The sequence below is a fragment of the Setaria italica genome, chromosome I, assembly GCF_000263155.2.
Source record: "Setaria italica strain Yugu1 chromosome I, Setaria_italica_v2.0, whole genome shotgun sequence".
NCBI lineage: Eukaryota > Viridiplantae > Streptophyta > Magnoliopsida > Poales > Poaceae > Setaria > Setaria italica.
Window position 1 is genome coordinate 40,806,130 of NC_028450.1, and position 15,571 is coordinate 40,821,700.

The window sequence follows — 15,571 nt, forward strand, 5'->3', positions numbered from 1 at the left end:
CCAGCGAACGGCGGCGGCGGCGAAAACTAGGGTTAGATGAAAAACGAGAAACAAGAGATTAAACACAAGTAACCAGCAACAATGAACGAGTAGGCACACAAATTCAACAAAGACACTTATTGAAAGAATGTGCGAGGCTAAACGGTTGCTGGGACAAAGGATCTAACCTGAAAAAATTTGTTTTGGTTTTTTGTGGACTGTAGGAAGGGAAAAACTCTCGGTAAAACTCACCGATCGACACTGTTATTACGGTGGTTTTCAGGGTGGATGACGGCAGGGCGAGATGCTGATCCCGTGCGATTGCTTCCTCCATGTTCCCGCACCGCCGCTGACTCTGTTACAGAACTGTACAGCTTCGGCGTCCTGCAGAGATAAAGGCCTCACTTTCCTAATCCACTCCGTCTATGCACCAGCTAGAACCTATGAAATTTGCCCAGAACCGGCAGTTCCATGCACGGTTGCCAGACAAACTGGCAAAGGGAAGAAGAAATCTAACTGGGTCCATTACGGTGGGTCGCTTCCGGCAATGCTGGAGGCACTGGAGGATGTCCAGGACGTTGAAGAAGCGCTCTGGTCGTGGAAGGACACACTGAGCAATCGGGAGAGGACAATCCTCCTCAAGGAGCAGAAAGATTGGAGACGGGCGGTCGAGATCTTTGACTGGTTTCGCAGGGAGAGGGGCCATGAGCTCAATGTGATTCACTACAATGTTGTGCTCTGTGCAGTTGGGCGAGCAAGGAGATGGGACCTCGTTCTTAGTCTGTGGCATGAGATGCATTCCTGCGGTGTGGCACCGGATAACTCGACGTATGGTACATTGATCGATGTATGTTGCAAAGGGGGAAGAGAACGGATGACTTTGCTTTGGCTCGGGGACATGTGCAAGCGGGGTTTGACGCCTGATGAGGTCACTATGAGCATTGTGCTGCAGGCACATAAGAAGGCTGGAGAGTATGAAATGGCCGAGCTCTTCTTCAGAAAATGGTCCTCAGATTCAAGTAGAAGGATGGAGGGGCACCCTCGCTACAGCTTGTACACTTACAACACCTTGATTGATACTTATGGAAAAGCTGGTCAACTTGAGAAAGTATCAGATACATTCAACCAAATGTTGAGAGAAGGTGTTGCACCAAGTGTTGTTACATTCAACACAATGATTCATGTTTGGGGTAAGCACCATAGAATGGAGCGAGTTGCTTCTTTGGTGAAGATGATGGAGGAATTCCAGTGCTTTCCTGACAGAAGGACTTACAATATACTGATCTCACTGTACAGAGAATGCAACGATATTGATGTTGCAGAGTACTACTTCTGGAAGATGAAAGCAGAAAATTTGGTACCAGATGTTGTGAGCTGCCGCACACTCTTATATGGATACTCTATCAGGGGCATGGTCACTAAAGCGGAAGCCCTTCTAAAAGAAATGGATGAGAGGGGCTTTTTGATAGATGAGTACACACAATCAGCTTTGACGAGGATGTATGTAAATGCTGGGATGCTTGAGCAAGCATGGCATTGGTTTGACAGGTTCCATCACCAGATGAATTCTGAATGCTTTTGTGCAAATATTGATGCATTTGGGGAGAAAGGATACATAGTTCTTGCAGAGAAGGCTTTTATATGCTGCCTAAAGAAGAAGATGCTCAGTGTTTCTGTGTGCAATGTTATGATCAAAGGATATGGGTTGGTAGAGAAGCTGGATGAGGCATGTGAGGTAGCTGATGGCATGGAGAGGTATGGCATTTTGCCTGATTACGTGACTTACAGTTCTCTCATTCAACTTCTGTCAACTGCTAAACTGCCAAAGAAGGCTCTTCACTACTTGAAAAAAATGCAAGCAGTAAAACTGCTGTCAGACTGTGTTCCATACTCTATGGTAATTAGTAGCTTTGCTAAGAATGGTGATTTACGAATGGTTGAGTACCTGTTTAGAGAAATGATCACCTCAGGGATCCGTGCTGATGTTTTTCTCTACTCTATCTTAATTGATGCTTATGCTGAAGCTGGAAAGGTCCAACAAGCTGCAGCATATTTTGGTTTAATAAAAAAAGATGGCTTATGTGAGAGTGCTACAATCTACAATTCTTTGATAAAGCTCTATACAAAGGTAGGGTATGTTGCAGAGGCCCGAGAAACATACAAGCTACTCAGATCACTGGATACTGATGCCAACCCTTATGCATCTAATTGCATGATTGATCTCTACTGTGATCATTGTATGGTGAAAGAAGCAAGTGAGATTTTTGAAAGTCTGAAGGCCAGGGGCAGTGCAAATGAATTCTCATATGCAATGATGGTGTGTTTGTACAAGAAAATAGGTCGCTACGATGTAGCTCACAGGATTTGCAAGGAAATGCAAGCTTTAGGACTTCTAACTCAAGCACAAAGCTACAATTCTGTGATCCAAATGTATGTATCTGGTGGAAGAATGGAGGATGCTTTAAAAATATTTAAGAAGATGTTGGTATCGAACACACCACCAAATGATGCAACATTCAAGGCACTAAATGTTATTCTAGTAAGAAGTGGAGTTACAAGGAACAAGATTAGAAAGCTAGAATTGTTAAGAAGAAATAACACTCATGATTACTTGTGTCAATGGTACACGGCACTATCCCTTCAGCTGTAAGATCAAGTGCATGCTCTTTTCAACATAGTATTATTGATCAATCTGCTACAAGGGCACACCCTTTTGACGTTGTAAGAGTAGGAAAAGGAGTACGAGAAAGCAAGTAACTTCAGAACTGATTTCAAAATTTTAAATTCTTAGATGTAGATACACAATCGCGATTATCTGTCAACTGAAGTGTACACAGAGACGGTGCATACCATGTTCGAGAAAATGTTGATAGTTGATAGGTCAGCACAGCGAATTCAGGGAAGTCATTTTCACATGTGTGAATCCTGTTAGCTTTCTGCAGGCGAACGTTATTACTTATATGTCCCCAGTTTCTACGTATCAGAATATAAGGTACATGCTCTCGCAACGACATGCTTTTGCTAAAATTGAACTGCTTCAGCTTGTATGACTTCCACAAAAGATTCAGTATTGATGATAATTCCAACATTGCAGTGTATTTCTAAGTTCTGCCTGTTTTGATTTTACTTAATTACATTGCAGTTACTTGGCAACATAAATTTTCAATAACGGCACTTCTTGCAGTGCCCTATTCTGTTATTAATATGCGCCCTGATAAAGCTGCAGTATATTTTTTATTTGGCTTATGTTCAATAAATTTGTGTTCCCTTGTTGGTGGCTCATGTTGGGTACTTGGGTTTCAGCTCTAGCCTATTGCAACTTCACCACTAAAAGCTTCAGGTGCCCTCAACATATGAGTTCCAATTTTACGGCAGGAGAGGCTTTTCAATCTGTGTTACTTTGTATTGGGGAACATGTAATATTTCACCAAAAATATACAAGTCAGAGCTATAAATATAATATTAATTTTAAACTTATCTGATTATCATACTCCAGTATCATTTTTTTATTATAATATGTTCTTATCTAGCAATTTCTTTTTTCATTTTAGTGCACTCCTTGATCATTAAAGACATCGTTTTAACTTTCTGCCTCCTATTAGGGATGTATGGTTTGTAAGCAAAAGACACTCTTTTGGCGCTGTGGGTGTTGTTCAGTTGCAGCACATACGGAATATGCACCATAACCAGTGATTCATCTAAAAGACAATACAAAGTGCAATTTGCTGGAGGCGTCCTTCTGATTGGCTTCTGCAAAATGAGGTCTATCCTTTTTTCCCCCTTAAAATTGGTCACTTCATGTTGTCATATATTAAATGAATAATAACAGCTTATCCAGTCTAATTTGATAAACAGGCAAGAGGGAAACTTTCTAGTGTAAGTATTAAAATAATTTATGTGCATCTAGTCATTGTATTTTCTCCATCTCAGTGCTGATTCCTCCATCACATTTAATATCCTTTTGTTTCATCCCTAGATCCTTGGAAGATTAATACTGAACAAGAATAAGTTATCTTTGAGGTTTAGCTCGGACAATATTATCACAATGCATCCCATACATCCTTTTGTTAATATTTGTAATGGTTGAGGTGGCTGACAGGAATACTTTGTTTGCTGGTGACAGAATGCTGACTTTACCAACAGTATAGAGGTGTGTGTATGCATGACATAACTGTACATTTGCTATCTTTTCTTCTATGATTATTTCATTCATGTAAACTGTGCATGTTGTTTTCTTGAATAAATCATTTTCAGAGCTTCTTTTGCAGCTTGTCTTTAACTCTTTATAATGACAGTGCTGGGTAGGTTTCACAATGTGTTTTTATTACTCTTAAAGCAGAAGAAAAGTTAATCTAAAGTAATGTTTTAGGACTTGTACCACCATTTGTTTGCACGGTTGACCACTAATGTGTATTAAAATGGCCGCATGAAAATGTTATTAGTAGATATTATTACCATTTTTGGTTTTGGTGTTTATATATAAAAAAAATGACCATGTTGCCTCTTGGAGACTGGGAAGTCGAAAACACCACATTCTTAGAATTGATGGGCTATTTTTTTATTTTTACTTAGCTAGTTTTTAGTACTTAGTGACATAACTGGAATGTGTGGGCAAGCACCACCAATGGAAGGAAGAAGCTTGATGCTGCTTATCAAGAAGCTCAGTCAAAGAGTTCTGCATGCCCTATATTCTTGTTTTCCTTGGTAAGGATCTTTTCAGGACTTTGTATTTCGTGGTGGATGTTAAGTTAGTTTCCTTTGCCTGGTATGCCCTTCATGATGAAACATCAGGTGAATACAAGTGGCCTGTTGATTTTGAGAAAACCCTTGAGTACTGGCAACAGGACAAGTGGAATGTCTCCTCTGTTAAGTGGCGCATTGTCCAGGACGTCCCTAACAGTATTCTCAAGCACACCATCCTAGGGAATCATGAGAACAAGCCTGTCACGATACCCATGACACACTAGAGGTAAGCATCTTCCAGAGTCTTAAATAAATTCACTTGTTTGAAAAAATGTGGTGCCTTATTCTTCATATCTTTTTTTTTTGTCAATTTTATTCAGATACACCTTGAACAAGGCCTTCAGATGTTCAAGTTATTCAAGGAGCATGTCAGTAAGACCTCCATCCTTGATGACTTTACCTCCTACAAGAGCCACCAGAAGTTGATGCAGGATAAAAGGGCGAAACAGCAGCAGATCCAAAAGCAGGTGCATTCAAACTAAAAATACATTGCCCATTCATCCGTTCAAGGTTTCAGCACATTGCCTACTTTATCCTGATTTTCTGAAATACTTGTAGGTTGACTGTCTTAGATTACTCAGGTCTGGGACAGTAGAGCTCCCATTTCTGTCACCACCAGTGAACAACAGCAGGAAGTTGCTGACGGGAAGCCAAAGCCATCTGCACTGTACCAAACAGTGCCAACTCAGAGGTGAAGGCTCCTACAGATAACTGTACTGCTCCTGTTATTTTCTACGCTGCAAAGGTGGGCCAAACGGCAACAACCGAGAACCCTGTCCTCGCCAATGGAGTTGCCAAGACTGGCTAGCTTGATCGCATGCCTTGAAGTAGTGCAGACCCATTTGATCATACAGAGCACCTTGGCCGGCATCGACGGCGCAATTGTAGAAGGTTGCCTTTGCTCCCAGCACTCGCAGCGCTGGTGCCTCGCCTTTTCTTTTCCTCTGGCTTCGGCGGCGGCGCATGGTTCTTGAATGAAGGCAACGTTATATATAGGGCTTGCCGTCCGTAGCTACGTCGTCGTTCCAGACGATGATGTATTTGCCTGATCATGATTTTTATGTAATATGTATAGGTTTCTTTCCAATGTTATTTGATCCTTTATTTATGCTATCACCTAGCAATAAATTGACATCTAAACGAAAAGGTTGTTTAATTTCTGCAGCAATTTTGGTGCAACGTGAGCATGGATAGAATCTCCTTGCCTATATCGGTGTAGCAGTAGATGACAGGCGTGCCCACCCTACCCAAACCCAAGTAGATCTTTTCTCCTTCCCCCTCGATCGTGCAAGTCTTGAATGCCAACCCGCTCTCGCCGGGGGCAGCCTTGATGGGGTTTCTAGGCCGCTGCTGCTCCGGTGGCGCCATCGGCAATGCCGCGGCCGCCTCCTTCAACAACCGAAACGATCTTGCATTCCTCGTAGAACGACTTGGCAGATCCGAAGGTGAAGTCGATGGTGCCTTTGATGGCACACATGCCTTGAAGTAGTGCAGACCCATCTGGTCATACGGAGCACCCTGGCCGCCGTCGATGGTGCAATTGTAGAAGGTTGCCTTGGTTCCCATCACTCGCAGAGTCGCAGTGCTGGTGCCTCGCCTTTCTTTTCCCCTGGCTTCGGTAGCGGCGCGTCGTTCTTGAAGACAACGTTGTAGGCGATGAAATAGTCGGACTTTGTATGCCGCAATCCCCCGCATGCGTAATATAATTGTTCAGGTTGGCGCTTCGCCCGCCGTAGTTTTCCTAAAAAAAAAAGAAAAGAAATAGTCGGACTCTATGGTCATGGTGCTGCTGCCGTCCACGCCAAGGGGCTTGCCGTCCTTGCCCAGGGTGGTGGCGGTGTCATTCCAGACGATAATGCGGCAGGGTTCCTGGCGTCCTCGGATTTCATGGTGATGAATGGCTTGCTTCTACTGAGGAACAGCTTCTCGCGGAACACGGCACCAGGCTTGAGGATAAGAACAGCTTCTCTCAATTCAGAGCTTAGGCAGGGTCGATGAAATCTGTTACCTTAATGGTCTCGGCGGAGGAGAGCGCAGCATCTTTCTTGGCACACCCCGCATCTTGGGTGTCATTGGTGGCTGGCTACTTTTTCTCCCACAAATTGAAATTGACCTCCTGGCACAATGTCGTCGGCAGCGACCCAAGCTCGAACAACACCAGGAGCAGGGACAAGACGAGCATGTGTTTACTCATCACCATGATCGAGATGCTAATTACCTTCTTCTTTTTATTCCTCTACTACTTGTTCCTCCCTTCCTTCCTCTTTGTTATACATATCTAGCCAGGGACCATCTGGAATATGGAACGAGAGGTGTGTGATTGAACAAGCCAAGCAGTGGTGTTCCTCCATTTTAGTTGTCGATGGAAGGCTATTAGGTATTAGCTAGGTCCAACAACCTAATTTTTGAGACCTTGAATTCCGCATGAATGCATGGGTGTTCCTCTGATCAATGCATGGAAAATTAAATTAACGGGTCTATATATACCTCAACAAAATGGAATCGTTGAGAGGAAGAATATAAATCTTATTTTTTTGAAAGATAAAAAAAAGATTTTGAAGTTGTAAGAACCTACAAGACCTCATATCAATTTTGGACGGAGACGGGGACAAAATGAATGCAGAGGCCATCTATCTGGCTGGGTGCGTGTTGCGTAATTGGGTCTTGAGTATACATTGTCATCATCATTGTTATATCGAGTGGATCTGAATGAAATCAGCAGCGTCACAAGAAAAACTCCCCTGCTTCAGTCTTATTCTGCTTCATGGGTCTTTCAAATGACATATTTTCCACACACACAACAACAACAAAAAAAAGAAGCCTCTACAATGACCATGCCTGTCGCAAAGCTCCAGGTTTATCGCAATCAACCTCAGATGTCATTATGTCATTGGATGCCTCAGATGGCATTACAGAAGTGCGATTACGGGATATGCAGATGGCTGCCTTCGCAATCCGTTCACCCAAATACCGCAGGAATGACAGGTGAGGTCATGGCCCGGACGTGCTGATTCATATGCATGGATCATGGTGGCATATCCCCCAAGTCAGTCCATAGCGGATATATTTGCAAGGAGACTGGGCTCTCTCTTTACAAAATAGTTCATCAGGCTACAATCTGAGTTGGCTGCTAACATTCAGATCCACGAGGCGGGACCGACGATCGCCGGAACTTGCTTGCTTCTCTTAGTATACCCTTGCACTGTCAATATCCTCCCAAAATGAAGCATCCCAACGGGGAAAGCATTTACGATGGTTGATAGATCATGCAGCTAGCTTGATTCTGTCCTCAGACCTCCCTCGGCGTCACTGCTTTGCAAGCTGGCCATGGTTAGAAAGAAAATCAGAGTCAAGTCACAGATCTGAGCTAATCTGAACTTGAAAAGTAGAGGCACCAGATTTCTTGAGAACATACCATAAACTTCTGATCAGAAATGAAGCAAAGGATGCTGTATAGCTGAATATTTGCTTTTCTATAATAATCTAACAAGCCTAAATAGACCAAATGTATGATGAGTGCGGAAATTTTTCATCAATTTAACAGGATTATGCAAGAGCTAGACCTTGCAGGTGTATAATCTAACAAAAATTATCAGCACCAAAATCACTTAAATGTAACGTAAGCTCACAGGAGCTTTTCAAATAGTACAATGCCTTTCTCAGTAGTGGTATAAGACCTTGTGGCAAAACAAGATGAACATACTGTATCAAACCAACCAATCACCACTGATTTCATAAAATGTTTAAAATTAAAAGGGAAGCTATCACGGACATTTTATTTTCCAGATAATCCCTTTTCATCTTACATAGAGAGAATGTTTACTTAACCTCTTTATCCACCAAAATTAAACTTACCTATGCAAGTACGGCATGAATAGTAAACTTTCAGTGTTTTTTGGCACCATGTCTTGTGCTACTTCTTTCCTAAGTGAACCTCTATCGAAACGATCAGAATTCACCATGCATGTTTCCTGCCTAGCAGGCTTGATCTCATGTCCTATTGAAGGAGCAAATTATAAAAAGCCGGTAAGAATGTTCTTATCAATGTGCCAACTGTGGCTGTTCAAACTGCACGATCTCTAACCTGGTAAAGATGTTCCTTGAACTGAAGTTAGGCGATATGTTAACATCATGTCCTCCTTCAAGATCATCTATATAGATGAGCAAGAAACAAACCACAAAAAGTACATGTGAGGTATAACTAAATGTTTGCAGACAAACGGCTTCAGGTCAAGCTTATGCTCTAGATTCTAGACATAGCAAAAGGATTACCAATTACCTCAGGAGGTAGAGCTAGCAGAAAGGACTGAAGGTTGGACTGTGCTGGCTCTTGAAGGAATCGAGGCTCTATGGTGGTTGAACTAGTAGGGGCACTTTGTAACACAAGCGGTTTGTTATGCCGTTGGTCATGATTGGAATGATGAGCTAAAGAAATTTGGTTCATAGGTAGGACAACCCCAGATTCTGATGCCTTGACACCACTTTGGTTGAGCGTGGCGCACACTTCTGAGGGTGCCAGAGCCTCAGGTCCTCCAGACAAGTTTGCTGGGGGCAGATACAGGCCATTTCTCATTGACAACATCTGAAAAAAAAAAGGAAACAAACTTATATTAGGCTGCACAAATGAGGAATACATATACATGAATGGCGAAAGGAATAGCTAAAGCATTTCTGAGCTACTATATAACAATACACAAAATGATACATACGGCCAAACATTTTGTTCTCTTTTAGGGTAGAAAAAGAGTGCATTGTGATTAATCCTGGCCACCCAGGTGTACATAATCCAAATCGGATATATCACTTTAAAACATCTATTAGACACTTATTGTTAGAGTATATTTGTATAGTTATATTGTGTTGTACTCTTTACTTGTACACCAAGCCTTCTTGGCTTGTACAACAAGTTACTTGTCCACCAAGCCTTGTTGGCTTGTACAACAAGCTACTTGCACACCAAGCCTTCTTGGCTATATATATGAAAGGTCACCCCTCCCTCCTAGTGGTGTGGTGTTTCCCAATTCTATCTCTCTACATGGGATTAGGAGTTTAGGGTTTCAGATCCTAGGCCGAACCTTCTGCTTCCGCTCGTTCCCCCTACCTCATGTGCGCCGCTGGCCATCCTTCATGGCGCGCATCCACCGCGCCCCCTCGATGGCCTCCTAGCGTGCCCCCAGAGAGGTTGCCCATGACCTCCGCGGGGGCAGCGCCCTCCGTCTCTGCGGGGGATCCAGTTAATCTGCCGTCCTCCATCATCAAGCAAGATCAGATCGTGCAAAAACTCACCCGGGTGTTGTCCTCCTTCCGCTCCCTAGCCTTCCACCTCCATTCTCCTCGCGCCGCCGCCCACGGCCACGCACCACCCTACTCCTCGCACCGCCGTCCTCAGCCGTGCCTCCCTGCTCCTCGCGTCGCCGCCCTCTGCCGCGCCTCACCACTGCCCCACGCCACCGTCACTTGGCGCGCGATTTCCTTGCATCGCCCCATCATTGGTCCTGCTGCCTAGCCTGATTGCTCCCGTCCCTCTGCTCTCTTTGTTCTTTTGTTTTCTATGCCATCGTTGACCACGGAGGCAGGAAAATGAACGAACGAGTGAGCTGTGTTTGGGATAAGGTCTGCTACGTGCACCTGGAGGTTCTACACGAGATGCTCTTGTTGTGTCTTCTTCTTTTGCCTGATCAGAGATCGGGATTGCGTCACCCACCGCCTGTCGACCTCTTGCCTCTACTTTGACATCGGCGTCAACTTCACCAGCTCCTGCCCCGTCTCCGACTATGCGGCTTGGCGAGATGGACGGCGCCCTAGGGGACGCCTGTGTGCACTGACCTCCTCGCTGCTTCGTCCGCATGTCGACCTCCACCGGCTCGTCGTCGCCTCCACCGATAGGGACACCTCCGCCGACTTCACCCATCGTCGTCTCGCCTCGCGCATACTCGGTCTGATCAGCCGATGTGCACGATCCACCAGGCTCATGTGACGTTCGTCCTCGTATTGCGCGCCTCTTCCCTGAGTATGGTGGGCTACTGCTGCATCGCCTCTTCGAGCAGCAGCGGCACCGCCTGTGGTCTCCTTCGCCGTTGCATCCTCACCGCCGCCGACCACATCAACGACCTCATCGTCGCCTACGAGTCGCTGCGCCTTGCGTGCATGGTTTTTATCAGGCTTTTCGAGTTCTTCACCGTCTCCTTCAAGCTCCGCCGCCGCATCATCCGGATCATCAGGCCTTGTGTCCGATCGTCCGGGTCTACCTCCTCGCTTCGTCCAGCACCACCTCGTCGCCAGCGTCGCTGTCTAATCTCCACCTCGTTTGTCTACTCCAGCAACCGCGGGCTGCATCGGCATCTTCTACCTCACCGTTCTTCTGCGCCTGCGACCGCTGTGGAGGCCTTCTCTGCTGGTCCCTCAGATAACAGCGCCTGGTTGTGCACTCTCCCTTGCACATCCGGTATTGGCAACACCGGTGCGTGCCATCGTCCTTGATGTGTTCCCGGGCCTGGCAAACCCGGGAATGTCTCGCCCGATGGTTAGACAGCATCGACTTCAGCATCGAACCCCCCTCTACGATTGCCTCGACGCGTCACCGTCTTCGTCTCCGGCATCTTCTCCTACGCGCCACCATCCTCACAACGCCTCCTCGTGCGCCCGCGGCTTCATGTGCAGCTCCCTCGTCTTCAGCAGCCTCGTCTACGTCGACCACGGCTACTCTATGCACGACATCCTCGACCACGGCTACTCGTCCTCATGCTCGGCTACCTCGACATCGGCACAAAGGGCTATCATCCACATAAGTTACTCGCCGGTTTTCTCTCTAGTCGCAGCATCTGCACCGCACCGCCGTTATAACTGTGGGGGGACGTCAGTCCGTCGGCTTCTATCTTCGGCTTCTCCTCCAGTCTCACCGTCTGCAGTGCTCCTGCTGTGACTGTGGGGGGATGTTAGAGTATATTTGTATAGTCATATTGTGTTGTACTCTTTACTTGTACACCAAGCCTTCTTGGCTTGTACAACAAGTTACTTTTACACCAAGCCTTGTTGGCTTGTACAACAAGCTACTTGTACACCAAGCCTTCTTGGCTATATATATGAAAGGTCACCCCTCCCTCCTAGGGGTGTGGTGTTTCCCAATTCTACCTCTCTACACTTATACCCAGTGATTACTCGGACTCTAGCTACTAAGAAGACCATACTACAATCACCAATCGGTTCTTCATTTGTGAACCCTGAAGTTTTTCATCACCGAAAACACTGGAATGAAATGTCGGTATAAACCGAATGCCCACCCCTACTACAATGTGAAGCTCAGATTTTCCCTTTTTCCTCACAGAAGCCATCATTTTGGCACAATTGTTACAAGACTGTAGCTAAATCTACACTGTACTAGTCCCTTCTAAATTGTAGGTTGTTTTAGCTTTGTCCTAAACTTGATCGTAGTTAGACAAATTTGACTTAGGAGAAAGCTAAAACGACCTACAATTTGGTACGGAGGGAGTAGCGCCCTAAGCTTCTCCCTGCCTTGATTGTTACTAGTATTTCACATCATGCTTTCACAGTTTTGCAGAACATTCAGCTACTTGGCATTCGCTGTCATCAGCTACTACTATCGAGTAAATGCCCATTTGAATTGCTAGTCACTTAGCATTCACGTCTGTTGGTTGTTACTCTGTGGTCCAGCAGCGTATATATCCCAATTGGTGGTAATCGGTAGTAGTAGCAAAATTAGCAGCGCAGCATCTGCTTGCTCACCTGCACTTGTAGCTGAAGCTGCTTCAGGTACTCAATGGCATCATCAAGCATGGAGGCCTTGTCCGTCTGCACTTGCCAAATCGTTCCGCAGAAGCAGCGGCAGCGAAGTTATTAGCTTCCAAATTCCAAGAAGGCAGGACAAGAATCGAGAATGGACGGCGTAAAGGGAGAGGAGAGGAGAGGTGGTCCCTGACCTTGCTGGAGTTGGGGATGAGGGTCTGCAGCGCCTTCATCTTCTCGTTGATCCTGCTCCTCCTCCTCTGCGCAAATTTATTAATCAATGGGGGGCGAGCAAATCAGTACCCAACCAGCTGAGCCTGCCGGGTAGAGCAAGATCGAGGGAGACGGAAGAGCTAGCCACGCACCCACCTTCTCGGAGAGGTTGTGCACCTCGGCGGCGCGGCTCCTCTTGCCCCGCGGGCGCGCCGGCCTCGCGGGCTCCGACTCCGACGACCCCAGCGCGTCCTGCAGCAAGCAACCAGACGACTGACTGACTGAGCAGAGCGCGTGCGCGAGGCAATCGTAAGGCGGAGAGACGGGAAAGCACCCACCTCGCTCTCGCAGACGTTGGCCATGCTCTGGTGGTGGTGACGCAGGATCAAATCCAGCTGCTGCGCATCCATCGCGGCCGCACCAGCAGAGCAGCTCAGCTCAGCTCGCAACCAAGCACCAAGAAGCCAGCCAGCCAACCCAGACGAGAAGTGGTCGCCGCTCTCCGCTCCCCCTGACACACGGCCGGCCCTGACCCTATGGTTTGCGCCCATGCCTCGCTGCCGCGAGCATGTCCTCCGAATCCGATGATCCCCCTTCTCTCTCTCGCTCCTCGTGCTGGTTGGTTGGTTTGTTTGTTTCGGCTTTTCTCCGGCCCGAGAAAGCTGCAGCGCAGCGCAGAGCTTTTGAGATGGCCTTTCAGTTTGTGCTTCCGCCTCGGTTCTCTCCCCGGCCGGTCGGACGGACACCGTCGCGTCCGGCGGGGTGCATTTATGATTGGCGACGGACGGTTCGCTCGGCGCTGCTACATGCCCTAACATTTATGCCCGCCTTTAATGCTCAGTCCACTCGCAACAGTACTCCGTACAAGTACTCCAAGCAGTGCTCCATGTATTCATACGACTCTACTGTACACATGATAGGTACGGTGTACACTGTTTGTTTTATCAGAGGGGATGCGCCTCGATCTCGCGCGCCAGGATGGCGGTCAGCCGGTCAGCCCGCTCGTCCTGGCCTCCGGCGAAGTTGTACACCCGGAAGGCCAGCTGGAACACCCGCCAAAGCATCCTCAACGGCGGCGCTGCGGCGGCCTGGGGTGCACCTGGTCCTGGCGGCGACCGCGCGCTCGTCGCCTTGGCGTCCTGGCTCTCCTGCGTGCGGCTCAGTGTACAGCGAGGGACCATTAATTTGAGTGTTGCAAATGACATATACTTGCAATACCTTCATGGCATATACTTGTACAGCGAGGGACCATGCACTCCTTGATCCAGACCAGCACGCCGAAGTCCAAGTGGATGCCGTGAGACTGGAACCGGTTCATCTCCTCCTCTTTGTTCCGCTCCATCACGTCCACGTCGTCCTTGATCTGCACGCGTACGTGCACACAAGTTCGTATCAAACACCAACCAAAACATCCCATGAGCTTGTGTTGATGAACATGTCGCAGCACATTCTATTTCAACTAGTGCATAAAACCTTGTTGAAGTAGCCCTCGACTCTGTCCAGCTGCTTCGACACGGGGGCGGCCAGCTTCCAGCCCTTGAGCTTCGACACGGTGCCGTCCAGCTTGGAGTAGAGCGCGGCCGCCATCCTCAACGAGTCCAGCTTCTTGCAAGGGAAGCCCTCGAACCTCGCCAACACCCGCACACACCATGCATGCCAAAAGCCTTGCAGTTCTGCACAACTGACTGAGCTCGATGGGAACCTGCCTGCGTCTCGTCGGTCAGGCACACCAGCTGCTGCTCCACGTGCTCAAGGAACCTCGCTAGCTCACCCATGTCCTTGGACTGGAACGAGCTGATGGCGTCCTTCAGCTCCAGGATCGTCGCCGCATGGGTCTCCGCGTCCTCTTCGATCTGCCGGAAGTAGGCCGATCCGCCCGATCTGCTTCCAGTTCCAAGTTTCCAACAGGAAAAATAATCGTGGCGATTCATTTCAGCAACAAGGAAAATGATCGCGCCACTGATCTGCTGTTGCGTTTGCACGGAGTCCTACCTCTTGGTCATCTCGGCCAACGCGTCGGCCATGCCCTGGCCCGCGTCGCCCTTGGGCCCGCCCGGCGTCCGGGGCTTCTTCCTGGCCTGTGCCTTGCCGCCGTGCGCGCACGAACCTTCCACTCTGTCGCGCAGATGCCTGTACAGGGTGCCCATCTGCGCCGATCGTTTCAGCTTGCCCGCGGCTCTCTTGGCGCGCAGCGCGGCCGAGATGTTCCCAGGAGGCGGAGGGGGCGGCGCTCGTGACACCTTGGCGGGCGGCCCTTCTTGCTCTACAGAGGGCGGTGGCGGTGGCGGTGGCGGTGGCGGCGATGCGCTTGCCAATGCCTCAACGGGTTTGTCCGCAGATGGCCCTTGTTGCACTCTGTCTCTGTGCGCCGGAAGTGGCGGCGGTGCCAGTAGGCTTGGCACAGCGGCATTGCCGTCCATGGATGATGATGGGCTAGGCTGACCTGCCTCCATTGACAGAGAGATTGCAGAGTCGCCGACGTCGACCGTGCCTTGCTGTGCCGTCGGCGCTGCCTCGTCGGCAGGCTGTGCGTCTGTGGGTGAGACCAATGCCGGGGAGGCATTGTCATCCTGCATTGCCTCCCACGACTGCAGCAGCATGGGCATGCCCAGCAAGGGCACGGGGGAGGGTGGCGGCGCCGACAGCGGATGTGGGGACAAAGACGACGGCGTCAACTGTAGCACTACACAGTCACCAGTAGGAGTTGACGGGGGATCACGCCTGCGCCTTCGTCCACCTCTTGCCGTGGCACCAGTTCCTGAACTTTCAATTGTTTTGTGTGCCTCGTTGAGCCGTCTTGGCAAGGCGTTGCAACCTCGGCACTGTCTGATGGATGATGGCCAGCACTTTTGAAGGGTGTCGGAGATCTGGTGTGACAGAGAACAGGAGGGAG

At 48.2% G+C, this 15,571-nt stretch overlaps 3 protein-coding genes and 1 pseudogene across 14 annotated transcripts in view; 1 reads left to right on the top strand and 3 right to left on the bottom strand.

Annotated features, from left to right (window-relative positions):
* The window catches only part of LOC101772196 (pentatricopeptide repeat-containing protein At3g23020), a 7,153-nt gene extending 1,263 nt beyond the window's left edge, over positions 1-5,890 (top strand). The window contains exons 3-7 of one of the 11 annotated variants that reach the window (XM_022824533.1): positions 263-3,741; positions 4,079-4,129; positions 4,771-4,948; positions 5,043-5,189; positions 5,281-5,890. In XM_022824533.1, the coding sequence (XP_022680268.1) occupies positions 284-2,629 (2,346 nt within the window). In that variant the 5' untranslated portion in view covers positions 263-283 and the 3' untranslated portion in view covers positions 2,630-3,741; positions 4,079-4,129; positions 4,771-4,948; positions 5,043-5,189; positions 5,281-5,890. Of the gene's footprint in view, positions 1-262; positions 4,949-5,042; positions 5,190-5,280 lie in introns of all 11 variants that reach the window. The other 10 variants (XM_022824536.1, XM_022824523.1, XM_022824530.1 and 7 more) reach the window with 10 other exon arrangements.
* Positions 5,891-5,901: 11 nt separating this feature from the next.
* LOC101761411 lies at positions 5,902-6,922 on the bottom strand (annotated as a pseudogene).
* A 506-nt stretch (positions 6,923-7,428) lies between these two features.
* Positions 7,429-13,470, bottom strand: LOC101772601 (transcription factor SPATULA). 2 transcript variants are annotated; one of them, XM_004954219.3, is made up of 8 exons: positions 13,017-13,470; positions 12,835-12,930; positions 12,660-12,725; positions 12,466-12,531; positions 9,002-9,304; positions 8,807-8,873; positions 8,578-8,719; positions 7,429-8,043 (listed from the first exon to the last, which is right to left on the bottom strand). In XM_004954219.3, exons 1-8 carry the CDS (start codon positions 13,227-13,229, stop codon positions 7,995-7,997), a joined length of 1,002 nt encoding a protein of 333 aa, XP_004954276.1. In that variant the 5' UTR covers positions 13,230-13,470; the 3' UTR covers positions 7,429-7,994. The 2 variants fall into 2 exon arrangements, with proteins under 2 accessions (XP_004954276.1, XP_022682068.1); XM_022826333.1 differs by lacking the exon at positions 8,578-8,719.
* Positions 13,471-13,622: 152 nt separating this feature from the next.
* Positions 13,623-15,284, bottom strand: LOC111258157 (uncharacterized protein At4g04980-like). Its single transcript, XM_022828959.1, has 5 exons — positions 14,671-15,284; positions 14,365-14,559; positions 14,152-14,305; positions 13,928-14,041; positions 13,623-13,826 (listed from the first exon to the last, which is right to left on the bottom strand). Exons 1-5 carry the CDS (start codon positions 15,282-15,284, stop codon positions 13,623-13,625), a joined length of 1,281 nt encoding a protein of 426 aa, XP_022684694.1.
* Between the last annotated feature and the right edge of the window lie 287 nt (positions 15,285-15,571).